The 13,941-nt window shown below is 34.4% G+C and overlaps 1 protein-coding gene across 1 annotated transcript in view; it reads left to right on the top strand.

The window, feature by feature from the left end:
- LOC140144719 (transient receptor potential protein-like) overlaps positions 1-13,941 on the top strand; it is a 75,932-nt gene that overhangs the window by 18,129 nt on the left and 43,862 nt on the right. The window contains exon 3 of the mRNA XM_072166532.1: positions 10,322-10,435. Coding sequence (XP_072022633.1) covers positions 10,322-10,435 — 114 coding nt within the window. The remainder of the gene's footprint in view (positions 1-10,321; positions 10,436-13,941) is intronic.

Below are 13,941 nucleotides of genomic sequence, written 5' to 3' on the forward strand. Positions count from 1 at the left end.
TTTCTCATTATCTCATGATCTAGACAACACAGTGGCGGACCCTAGTATAAAGCTAATTGTTGTAAAGTTGCCCTCAAACGAAAGGCCACAAGAGGTAACTGACTCCAAGATGGACTTCACAAGTATGCAATAACGGTTTTAAGCGATTTGTGTGCAATTAAGCAAATTAAAGTAACTTTAGTGCCTTTGTTTCTTACTTCAATCCTCTTTCAACCACAGTGAACCGACATTAAATATACATGATAGGGTCTCAAGTATCAATAAACGAATATAAAGAAAATAATACATTCAAAGTGCTTTATAAAATGAAGATTTGATTGCGATATCCACCAAAAGTCTAATTCTTACCTACAAATACTGAAATGTTACTTACGAATACAGCATAATACATGACATGTGTAATGAAGTGTCCCTACCAATGGAAATCAATTGTCAAAAACTTTAAGCGGTACCCCCGGACAATATTATTACCCATATTCGGATTCATTCAACAATTATTTATTATGTAAATTTGCTGTTTAACTACTTGTATATCAAAATGAAGCGTTCAAAATCTTGCTAAAAGCATCAAAACATTTTTGATCTAAGGTAAAAATTGGACGTACCATCTGAAAGAGATCTAAAAACTACCATTTTATTCATTAATTATCATAATAGCAAAATTTGAACCTCTAAACTCAATAGAAATTGTTAAATCGCTCATGTTACCTACGAATACCCGGGTTTCATTTTATAAAGCATTAGGTGTATGTCTATAATTCCTAATATTCGTGAAAACAGATATCCCACTCGTTCTTATATAATATGTAAATTTATTCATACTCATTTGATAAATAAAATACAGAAACTGACCTAAACTTCATTTTCAAAAATAAACTAGCATAAATTGACTAAAATCATATTGATCGCGTTATAAAAATAAAAACAAATATTTTCTGGTTGAGCTAGCATTTTCCTGACACCCCGTGGTCTACATTACACGAAAAAAGTGTTAATGAGAATATTCCATTTGTTTTAGGTTGAATAGTATTGCGATAGTGAAAGTATCCTAGTGGTATTCGTGGGTAACATTGAGTTTTGATGTCACATTTACTATCACACGTCCTGGATTTATTTTTCAAGATTAGTGATGGCACTTTTGGTTCCTATAAGGCCAACATGCCACCAATCAATGGGCAAAAGGAAAAAATTGTGGAGACATTTTTATTTTCGACTTTTATTTTTGGCCCGTGGACACTTTTGGTTGGATTCAACCATATAGGACGTGACATTCACCTTGTAAAAGTATTAGCATAACATTCCAAAAATATGCACACGACAGGAAGAGCGTGGAAAGTGCTTATTTGCATATAGTTTTCTAGCGCGTTTGTGTATAGAATGATACAAAATATTATGTACAAAAATGATTTCTGTTAAAAAAATTAAAATTAAACAAAAACGCTGACGTATTTAACAGTGTGTGTTGGCAATGCTGCTTTTATGTTGCTTCAGTGAGCATTAAAATTATAAAAATTCACCTTTTATGCAAATTTTATGTTCAATGTTATTTCATAACCCACTCTTGTGTAGCCTTTTTACCACAAATTTATTGATAAATGCTAACATATCAAGTATTTTTAGTCCACATAATTTTTATAGGCTCTGTCTAACCGTTTTAAAGAAACCCTGTTCGAATATCACAGGAGAATGTGGCAGGGAGGTAAATAAGGATAATTTAATTTATTTTTGCCCTCAAATTAAGGAAAATAATTTACTGGGTGGGCAGTGATAATTAATGGCATTCAGGCGTTTGAATTTTCAGAAATGTAGACCTGGTTTTGCGTGGAAGTTGGCTTTGATGTAAAAAGTGGCCTTTACCCTCCCCCTAAATTCATATAGATAGGTTACCATATTCATGTTGCAACTTTCAAGAAAAATTGTAGGCTATATCATATTATAATTCACTTTGGACATTTAAAAATCTTACACTAATAACCACTCACCATTACTCCTAGGTAGGGAAAAAGCAGATAGGAAGGGTAATGTTTTTATTTGGTATTACACTGAAATAATGTTTTGACTTTTACTCAAACCTATTTGTGCATGCTCAAAGACTTGAAATGAGCAATGTATATCTGGATTGAGTTAATGTTTCAAGTCTATAAAAAACATGCCTTATTCAAGAATATCCAAATTTATGGGCTCATGTGGTTTTATGTGGAAATTGCTTCCATTGTGCACTGTGTGGTAACTATTCTTACTCCGAAGTTGTAAACATGGTAAATGAATAAATTGGCAGATGTTAACTTTCATTATTCAACATCACTTTCAAAATGCAAGTTGATTTCAAGAAATGCACCTTCGTACTAGTTTTATGATGATTATTATAATAATCGTGCCCAATTTTTTTGTGGGCAAAATAATTTACTGGGTGGGCACTTTTGGGCAATGGGCAAGTTGAATTTACTGGGTGGGCAAAATAATTTACTGGGTTTTAACATTTTAACATGTTATTTACCTCCCTGGAATGTGGCCATAAAGTTAAACGAGTGTTTTACTAATTTTGATAAACAATGAAGGAGATCGTTATGAGCCATAGTTCCACCATTTAGTTTTACCAGGTTCTTTATTCCTAATTATGCACCCTCTATATTTTTCAAGCTCTATTTAGTTTCAATTAACGTACTCATCCTTAACAAGTCTGTGCTATGATAATAAATGTTTGATATCAATTGGGCCATTCCAGTTGAAATTCATATACCCCCTATGGAATTCTCGACCTTAATCTCTCACACAGGCAGTGTATCTTTCAAATGGAGTCATCCATTTAGGTAACTCCATTTGAATTCACATTCTCTGATTAAGATTAAGGTCATGTCTTCCACAAGGGATGTATGGATTTCAATTGGAATGACCCATTAGCCTAGATAACTGTTGTTAAACGCAAAACGTTATGTATGCAATTTGACGGTAACTATTTTCCTGCTTATAAATGCACTATTGACCAAATCATAATCAATATCCTCCGGGTGAGGAGATATCTAACAGGAAAAACGTATTACCAGACGTAAATATGACTTTGTTCCTTTTTAAATTACAACATAATTAATTATAATTCAATTGTGTTAACAAATGCAGATACATACTACATTGTAAAGTAATTGGAACAAGCAATAATTTATCACGCCGACACAAAGCACCCATTCCTTTATATAGTTACACACATTGAAATCATATCTGTGTTGGATAGCTTAATAACCTCATTATGTAGATCCCTGTTTCTGCAAATGTCATCAAAATGTATTTTATGTATGTGTCTATGCTATTCTAATAGTAGGGATATTATCGAGGTTTAGGCGTAACTCTTCCTTATCCCCACTAGCTCCTCTGTGTAGAGTTACTCATAATTACGATTGCATTTATACCTTTTGTACACAACATTCCCCATGGGAGCTATTGCACTGAGCACTCTGCTATATTGACGCTGAGCGCAGTATTGCGATGAGCCTCCGATATGTTGACATGCTTGAGACACAAGAGAAAATCGCTTGTCGGATACGCATATATACCTCAGACAAACATGATTGTGAGAGTCCATAAAGGCGATGCTTGGGATCTCAGCCAGGGATAGTGGCACAATTTTCAAACAAGTTAGTTTGTTGCAGGGAGAAAGATCACTAAATAGAGTTTTTAATAGATTTGAGCACTTGTAGTTTATTGTGAGCAGTTACTAAATAAAAATTGGGATCAGCAATTTTGTCTGGTTTATTCCTGTTTTCCTAAACCATGACCGGCAGGGCCACTAGTGATATGATATACTAACAGCAGCAGTAGGTTGAAAAGACTTACAGAGATCAGAATAAAAAATAAATTGAGAAGCAAAAGAACACTATCCCAGGCGCCGTAACGCCTCGAGACGAGGCCGGCTAGACCCGAGCTGGGCAGAAATGACATACCACCACCATGACCTCAGCCGCATTGATGTTGCTCATTCTAACGTTTCTAGTACATTTCGATTCATACTTATTTTAATGCTCAACACAATTTTTTGTAATGTCAAGCTACACGATGACCAAGACATTATCAGCTTAGCGTTTACGGTAAAGCTAACGGGTTGGCGCCTGGGACAGCTGTTAACCTCATTTATGAAGCTGACCTGTTTCACAATTCTTAAAATGTGGGGCGGGAGTGCATTCCATGAGGGGGGTGTAGATGGAAGAAAGGACCGTTCATGACTAACAAGGTTAGACCTTGGATCTTGGAATCAAACGGAGTGGCGAAGACGAGTGTCAGTCTGGAGCTGGTCAGATAATAGTTGGCACAATACCTCTAGAGCATTACCATAGTACATCCAGGGAAGTGGTACATTCGATGGAACATTGTAATGGCACCAACTGCTCTACGGTGAAAACGTTCAAATATATCCAAGAAAAAAATTTTTAAATCGGAATGAGTTTTTGCAAATACTTTCAATTTCAAAATATTTCAATTGTTTAGAAGCATAAAAATGATAATCATGTCAGCTCGTTGCACATAAGTAATTATGTGGTATGGTGTTTCTCATAAAATGATAATGATCACTTCACGCGTTACACATCATGTGGTATGATATCTGTGTTGAATGGCTTTATAAACTCAATATATAAATCACTGGATCTGGAAATGTCATCAAAATGTCCAATGTATCTTATTTTGTTTTCTATGTTATTCTACTTATGTTGGAGGCAAGGATCAATAAGATAATATTTTGACATGAATGCAGGTACAAGAGGCAATCGTTATCGTGTGTCTGATACTTGAAACTCATACTTGAAACAGAAAACAGTTGAGCTTATGTTATATATATCGTAAACTTTCGCGTACTTTAAAGAGCATTAAAGGTGCATAACTGCTATACTCTGTAATTCTAATCGGAGACTGAATTAAAACTACTAGTTTCCGTCTGACGTCACCTGTCAATCTAACTCAGAAACTATTTGCTTACAATTTGTCCTGATGATTGTTATTTCTGAGCGCAGCGGTATAACAGCATACCATATGGTTAGTTTTGCACCTTCAAACATAAAAACGGTCTCAAAAGTTAGGTCTTAGTAACTTTCTTTCCTGAAGACACCATGTCAACATGGTCTTTTCAAAGACACTTATCGTGCAAGTGCGAGTGAATAGTTTATGGACTCTGCATAATGTGAAATTACATAGAATATACGATGAAATTGCTATAAAATTACGATCTATGTTTTATGCCTATATTCTATCGATATATTGATAATCAATGGTGCGTGCATCTAGTGCAGCGCAATAAATTCAAAATAGTGTTGACCCCTTGCTATGGTAATTAATCTTGTTATATCACTACGTCTAGAGCTAGTTAGATTCCATATTTACATTGGAACATTTCAAAAAGGTTACAGATTTTTGGACCTTGACCATTGTCTGAAATATTAGGTTGCAGAATAAAGTGTCATACTTCATATTGTAGTGAGCCACTCTGACAAAAACACATCACGTACAGCACTTGTACAAAATGAAGGTTACTCGAAATGAATTTGGAATGGATTATTGTTTACCCTTTAATCGCCGAAATGTTCTTCTCTAAGCAAATGTTTCACATAAAATTATAATCATAATCACTTAGGTTCATTGCACATAATCAAAAATATGTGGCTCGATATCTGTTTGGCTTTATATTACCCATAATGAAGATTAATGTATCTGTTAATGTCATCAAAATGTTCAGTGTATCGTATGTTTGCCTCTATGTTTTTCTACTTATGTTGGATTTGGGTCAATCGGATGTTGTGAATTGTTAAGAAAGAAATGAAACAGCTTGTGCTTTGATATTTGTCATATATTTTTGATTTAAACAATTATACCTAGTCAGTAACCTCTAATTTAATCTTATAATGCATATAAATGTTACTGACCTTGAACAATCATTTGATCAGATACAGCATTAAGTGATCAGGTTGCAACGTCTGCACAGGATTTTTTTGTGGGACATGAGTGCACATCAGACATATCAAATTGTATTCTGATCGGAGGAATGTCCTTCTGATATGAATATAATCAATTTTGATTATTTTTAAATCGGCGATGCAAAATGCATTTTATGGTAAATTATTAAAAATTGATATTTTGTGGGGGAGCAGGAGATACTTAGGGAAGCGGAGGTTATATAGGCGGGGAAGAGGGGAGCCTAGGTAAGAGGTGTGGGTCAACTGGTTTGTGCTTACCGGGGATAATAAACTAATTCATAATTAAATCACCTCCATGCATCGTTTATGTCTCATACATACAAACAAACAAATGCCCCACCCCACCCCTCAATAAAAGCGCAGGATTTCCAGGCCTAGAACTCGGGGTGTAATTATACGGTGACATGAAAGTACGACAGAGTGCATCAACTGTCACCCGCGGGAATAGATATCCGATACTCATGATAACAATTATGTTAGCACAATAGGCTATTATATACTCCTGGTTATATACCCCAGATCTGCTCTACTTTTTAATCCCTTGATTTATGGTTTCTGAACAAAAGAGAAACCAAAACTTATAATTTGAAATGAGGGATTGACCATTTCCAGATATTCACATAACTGATGTTGCTCATTCCACAAATGAATCATAAACTGCCCCTGAATTGGTCGCCACTTAAACAGTTTGTATATTCTGTTACAACAATAATAATATGTTATTGTGACCATGAATCAATATTCTGATGATGTTTTTCGACCATGAAAAGCGAACCCGTCAAACTAGTCAGTAAAAGTTGCTCCTGTTTTAATCTTTGTATTTAATAATATTTTATGCTTTAGGTTTATGTGCCATATTTAACTCCAACTTTAATATTATACAAAATAGAGTCTAGAGTCTGTGTCAAGATTTACCGGTATGTGGAATAAGCCATGACTCCCATTAAGTGCAGTCAGACATCATAAGTGTTGTCGGCATTTACTTATACAAAGCAAAGGGCTCCTCATTCCAGCCTCTTACCAAGTGGTGATATACTCTCACTTCCCTCGCTCGCTCATATTACTTTCCAACAATGTTTTGATAGTTAACATGCTCTTTGCAAAACGAGTATGTGTCATCGGCGGTTGTAACATTAAAAAGGTACACATTGATTTATTCATGTTCAAGTCCCTCATGATGCAGTATCATCTACACACTATGTAAATGCCCTGGGGAAAAACGCAAAAAACTGTTACTGCCGTGAGGATGATCAAAATTAAACAAGACCTTTGGTAATATGTGACGTGCCATGTCAAAAGGAGACACTTTTGGGCAGGTTATCAATTTTGAGGTTTTTACATATCTTAAATATAGAGATATTTTGCCGCACAACGCCGTTTTCTCCAATGAAATCGGACATTCCTAAGCGAAGATATTGAGTTCATAAGTTATGTTATTATAAAATTGGAAATTGAGATATCGGCCTTTAAAAATATTATTGACAATGTTGAGCGTAGGAATTACCTTGAAAAATGTCTCGAACAATGCAAGATGCCAGTTATATTCCAGTCTGAAACTATCAGATAATATTTTTAACACTAATAACATCACAAATTCGCAAGAAACCCAAATTGTGAAAAAATCACCCCTGGCTAGATTTTTGGCTATTTCTCCATTTACGACCCTGCCCAAAAGTGTCTCCTTTTGACATGACACGTCACATATAGACTTTCATGTTTGCGTGAAAGCGTGTCTTCGGGCTTAATGATGCTAAAGATTAAAGGGTTAGAATGTTCTGTGATATAAAAGGAGTGCTAATGAAAGTTCAGTTTTCCTTATAACGTACATTAATGTTATTTGTAAAGCTAATTAAATATTAATTACGGATTAATAAAATTATATCATGACGTAGATTGTAGACTGGGTCTCTTGGGAAGGGTGGTACCAGATTTTAAAGAATTTTGTGTTGTATTAACCATGTTAACTTAGCTTGTGACAGGTACGTGAACCGCGTTATGTGTGTTATTGCAGGGCGTAATTAATTGTGTTGCGAGGAAAAAACATGATATGTAGAGGATCTTGCGTTCTTCATGGGCCTCTGATGCCGTCACGAAAAAGATAATTATTTATTAATAAGTAACATTTCAATTCACCCACACCCTTCTTCCTTCACCCACACCACCCACACACAACCCAACCACAGTCACACAACCCCTTGCATTACGCATATTTACTCTGTTGCTGTCTTGTCATAGCGTAAAGTTAATCTCATGCACGTGTACAAAGACACACCGCGGAAGGGCATTGACGTCCCAACCGAACTTGACGTGAACTATGGAATTGGTATACAGGCCCGTATACAGGGGTAAGAAGGATATAGGACTTCGTTAACAATGTTTTCAGATCCATGACTTGTATAGGTGTTCGTTATGTACGAGGTTCTTGTTGTATTGATGTGTTGTCATGTAATAAAGTCTGCACAAAAAGTAACGCAGCTGTTATAAATACGTCTAATGGTTTCAGAACTAATTATCTTCACAATATTTCAACATAGAAAGAAGGATGCTTTATTTGCGTGCATTTTGGTACCACATTTGTCCATTGTCGTTCACTATTAACAACACAGTAGTGCTTTTAAATAAAAATGACCAAATGTTAAAGTTGCAATTTACAGCGATCAATGGTTATTACACAAGCGTTGTGGCACGTAAAACCCATCGTTATCTTCCGCGCTGACTTCAAATCAATACGAATAGCTGCAACTTTTCAATTAGGGTATTTGTCTTTAAGGGGGTACTACACCCTTCGATAAATTTGTGACTATTTTTGCACTTTTCTCAAAAACTAATAACACACTGGTAACAAAAGTTTTGTATATTATAGGGGTAAGGAATCCAGTTACTACACTGAAATTTCGTGACCCAAGACAAAAGGTTCGTTATTTATGATAAAAAATGAGGTACCGCTAGGATGTACCTCATTTCCTATCATATTTACCGATCCGCTTGTCTTGAGTCACGGAAATTTCAGTGTAATAATTGGATTCCTTGCCCCAATAATATACATAAATTTTGTTACCAGTGTGTTATTAGTTTTTGAGAAAAATACAAAAATAGTCACACATTTACCACAGGCAATGACAGGGGTGTAGTACCCCCTTAAAAACACTGCTGTGATGCTAATATTGAACGAAAATGGACGAATGAGCAGTCTTTATATCATCGGAGTTAATAGTTTGCATACGAATGCCCACAAGTACGAAGATCTAATCGAGGGGGCACCGGTCATGATGGGGGCACCTGGCATATATACACACCCGTCCATCCCTCACCTTCGCAAATATTAATATATCCCATAAGCAAAACCTACAAAAACACGTCCTCCTACATGTTCCCCATCAAATAACTCAACATTACACACACAAAAATGAATAGTACGAGCTCGTCCTCGTCACAATACAAATGTTCTACAACATAGCATTTCACGGGTGATAATCTCTCTGTATATTAACGGTAAACAACTCTGACAGGTAATCATATAGGGCAATCAGACACACATTGAAGTATGCCTTTAGAATGCCATTAGAATAGGCAGACTAGTGGCTTATATTGCACAATGCCTGAACGGAAATTGATGTCCAATTATATAAAATGTTATATAAATCAAATCAAATAGTTCTCTATTGATAGCAAAATAAAGGGACGGAACATTTGATCAGATTATGTTTAGAAACCCATCAAAAGACCATATGCTTATTTCCATCTTCGTGTAGGAATATTGATTTTATCACATCTTGTCAAGTAAGGACCTTGAATAGATATAAATAAATAAAGTGTTAGGCCATATGTTTGCCTTTATATATCTATTTCGCTGTCGTTAGATTTTTAAAATTCTTGGATAATGAATTTTATAATGCAATAAATCTGATTTTGAACTTTTCTGTTTCTTTATGTGTTTTAGAGGTTCCTCTCTCCCTCGCCAAAGTCGCTATCCTAATTCATTCCCCCATCTCACTTCTGTCTCGTGTTTTTCTCCATCTCTCTTTTTCTCTTTTTCGTACAATGTACCCCACATTATACGCCAGCACGAACACCCTAATGCTCGCCACTGTAATGCAAAGATAACCTTGCATTAAATGGCATACATTGAGAAAAATTGGTTTTGCTATTAACCGAAAGATATAGAAGCTGGTTTGTTAATTTACCATCGTTAAACGGTGATATTTTGCCTTTAAAATCGTTTTGCTTTCCTTGTATCACTCACCAATGTCGAATATATAGACCTAGACGTCCTACAGTCAGTCTACGCGGACACAAACTGTAGACTTCCTTATATATAGCTTTATTATTTTTGCAACTTTGTTTTTTATGTGTGTGTGTATATGCAGACTCCAGATGAGCGACAAGCTGTCTTGGATTGCCACTGCGATAACGACGATTTCCATCCTGACGTAACACCGGTAGTTCTAGCAGCACAACGTAATGATTTTTCGATGATCAAGGTAATTGAAAGCAAACGTTTAATTAATACTTTATAAGCTGGCAAACAATACATGTAGTATAAGGTGTAGAAATAAATATTTGATTTTCACAATCATGGACGCATATCCACCCAGTGTATTTAAAACCGAATGGTACACATGCATGGAGCTACATATGATAATGTATACCAGAGGACTAAATAACAAACATACCTTGTTTATTACCCAGCAAACACAAAAACGTTTTAAAAACGTTTTAAATAAGTTATATTTGGGCTTTTGGTTTAGGTAAAAACGTTTTAATAACATTAAATGTCGGGTTATATAAAGGTCATGATAACGTTTTAAAACGTTTTGTATGAAAACACACTACAACAATATTTTTTAATGTTTTCAAAAAATGTTATTGTAAACTATTTGTGCAAACATTTTAGCCAAATATTGTGTCAATAATTATATAACATTATGTTAAAATATTTGAACCCAGCAAACACAGAAATGTTCTAAAATGTTTTTTCAAAACCTTTTAATAACATTTAAATGTCGGGTTATATAAAGGTCATGAAAACTTGTTTAAACGTTATTGCAAATATTTTGGTCAAACATTTTTTGCAAAATATTTTTCAACACCAAAATAACATTCTGTTTAGAATGTTTTGTATCAAGTTTTCAAGAATGTTTTGGAATGTTATTAAAACGTGTTTATACCCTTTATATAACCCGACATTTAAACGTTCTTTGTAAAACATTTTTGTTTGCTGAGCAGTAGATTATCAACAAATGTTTTTAAGGTTATGAAAACGTTTTATACTCTTAATATACCCTTTATATAACCCGACATTTAAACGTTTTCTGACAACCTTTTATAACCTTTTGCGAATGATGTCGAAAACGTTTTGTGTTTGCTGGGTATATATATAATGTTACTGTATTGTGTGTATAAACATTGTAACGCATATAACACATATGTATGCAGTTAACAATAATTATCAGAAATAATTAGGGTGATTACGTAACTGATGCATGTTTTAACCATCTTTTGTACTTTGTTGTCGAAAATACAAAAAATGACAAAGGCAATTATCGTAGTAGGCTGACGATATGCATGTAGAACATTGCAACAACAAGAAAGGAGACACTAGTACAAATAAAATCTGATAAAAAACGGAATTTATATAAAGAGAGAGAGAGAGAGTCCCCATTATAATATAGAGAACCACAAAGCAAATGTATTCAGAACAAAATTAATCTCCATACACCCATTCAATACGAATGAGAGGAAAATCACATAGGAAGCCAGTGGAGTTAGAGTTCTTAACATTCTTTTTGTATATTAATGTATATATGGTCGAATCCAACCAAAAGTGTCCACGGGCCAAAAATAAAAGTCCGAAATAAAAATGCCTCCACAATTTTTTTTTCCTTTTGCCCATTGATTGATGACATATTGGCCTTATAGGAACCAAAAGTGCCATTACTAATCTTGAAAAATAAATCCAGGACGTGTGATAGTAAATGTGATATCAAAACCCAATGTTACCTACGAATACCACTAGGATTCTTTCACTATCGCAATACTAATCAACCTAAAACAAATGGAATATTCTCATTAACGCTTTTTTCGTGTAATGTAGACCACAGGGTATCAGGAAAATGCTAGCTCAACCAGAAAATATTTGTTTTTATTTTTATAACGCGATCAATATGATCTTAGTCAATTTATGCTATTACTTTTGAAAATGAAGTTTAGGTCAGTTTCTGTATTTTATTTATCAAATGAGTATGAATCAATTTACACATTGTATAAGAACGAGTAGGATATATGTTTTCAAGAATATTAGGAATTATAAGCATACACCTAACGCTTTATACAATGAAAAGGTGAACAAACCCGGGTATTCGTAGGTAACATGAGCGATTTAACAATATCTATATTGAGTTTAGAGGTTTAAAGTTTGCTATTATGGTAATGAATTAATAAAATGGTAGTTTTAGATCTCTTTCAGATGGTACGTCCAAATGAATAAAGGCTATTACCTTAGATCAAAATTTTTTTGATGCTTTTAGCAAGATTTTGACCACTTCATTTTGATATACAAGTAGTTAATCAGCAACTTTACATAATAAATAATTGTTGAATGAATCCGTATATGGGTAATAATAGTGTCCTGGGGTACCGCTTAAAGTTTTTGACAATTAATTTCCATTGGTAGGGACACTTCATTACACATGTCATATATTATGCTGTATTCGTAAGTAACATTTCAGTATTTGTAGGTAAGAATTAGACTTTTGGTGGATATCCCAATCAAAACTTCATTTTATAAAGCACTTTGAATGTATCATTTTCTTTATGTGCGTTTATTGATACTTTAGACCCTATCATGTATTAATAATGTCGGTTCACAACGGTTGAAAGAGTATTGAAGTAAGAAACAAAGGCACTAAAGTGACTATAATTTGCTTAATTGCACACAACTCGCTTAAAACCGTTATTGCAGACTTGTGAAGTCCATCTTGGAGTCAGTTACGTCTTGTGGCCTTTCGTTTGAGGGCAACTACAATTAGCTTTATACCAGGGTCCATCATTATGTTGTCTAGATGATGAGACAATGAGAACAGTCGTTTTTTTCATGGTATTCGTAGGTAACCTTAGCGAAAACGTCAAAAGTTACCTTCGAATAAATCAATTTGGACACAAATTACTCAGACACCAGAAGGTCGGTAAACATTTAAAATGAAGCACACATGACAGTTGACAAATCCAAGTATTTATCCCCTTCTAATCTTCTTTGAATCTGATTTTTCTTTCAAATGAGCAGACCGTCGTCTATTTCAGTACATATTTTTCAACAATTAAGCCGTATTCAGTTTTGCATGGTGGGCATGTATGTGAATTCGCAACTTTCATTGACATATGATTTGATAGCAAACATACAGGCCTTCGTTATGTACCAATATGGGCATTGGCATGAATGGCTGTGTTTCACAATACTGTCATGATGTCAAATTGTATTCGTAGGTAACATTCGGTTACCGAAATTTACCTACGAATACTTGCTTTTATTGTTGACATCTCAGAAATATTTAAACGCAGGCTATTGAAACTTGGTAGAAATAAAGAGTGTATTACCATGCACCTATTGCTTAACTATTGTTTACTATTCTCTCACTTTGTGGAAATGACACAGCTTTTAACATGTATTCGGAGGTAATGCATATTTTTTACCAAACCTACCTTTGTGCCATTTAGAATTTCTGGCAGCTAAACACAATAATAAAGATGCCCGAATGCAATGCATTTCAGTATTGGACACATCAAAGCTTGTATCAATTGCGCATTTATTAGTGATTTCCATTTTTTTTTTATATATCTAGTGCTATGAACAATTGTATTCGTAGGTAATGTAAAAAAATACCACTCAAAAAATGATCACAAAAAAATTCATAATTATGTACAAATATGTGAAAAATTGAACAGGCAATCTTTTAATACACGCCTTTCAGGAAATCAATTTAGATTCAAT

The sequence above is a fragment of the Amphiura filiformis genome, unplaced genomic scaffold, assembly GCF_039555335.1.
Source record: "Amphiura filiformis unplaced genomic scaffold, Afil_fr2py scaffold_75, whole genome shotgun sequence".
Taxonomy (NCBI): domain Eukaryota; kingdom Metazoa; phylum Echinodermata; class Ophiuroidea; order Amphilepidida; family Amphiuridae; genus Amphiura; species Amphiura filiformis.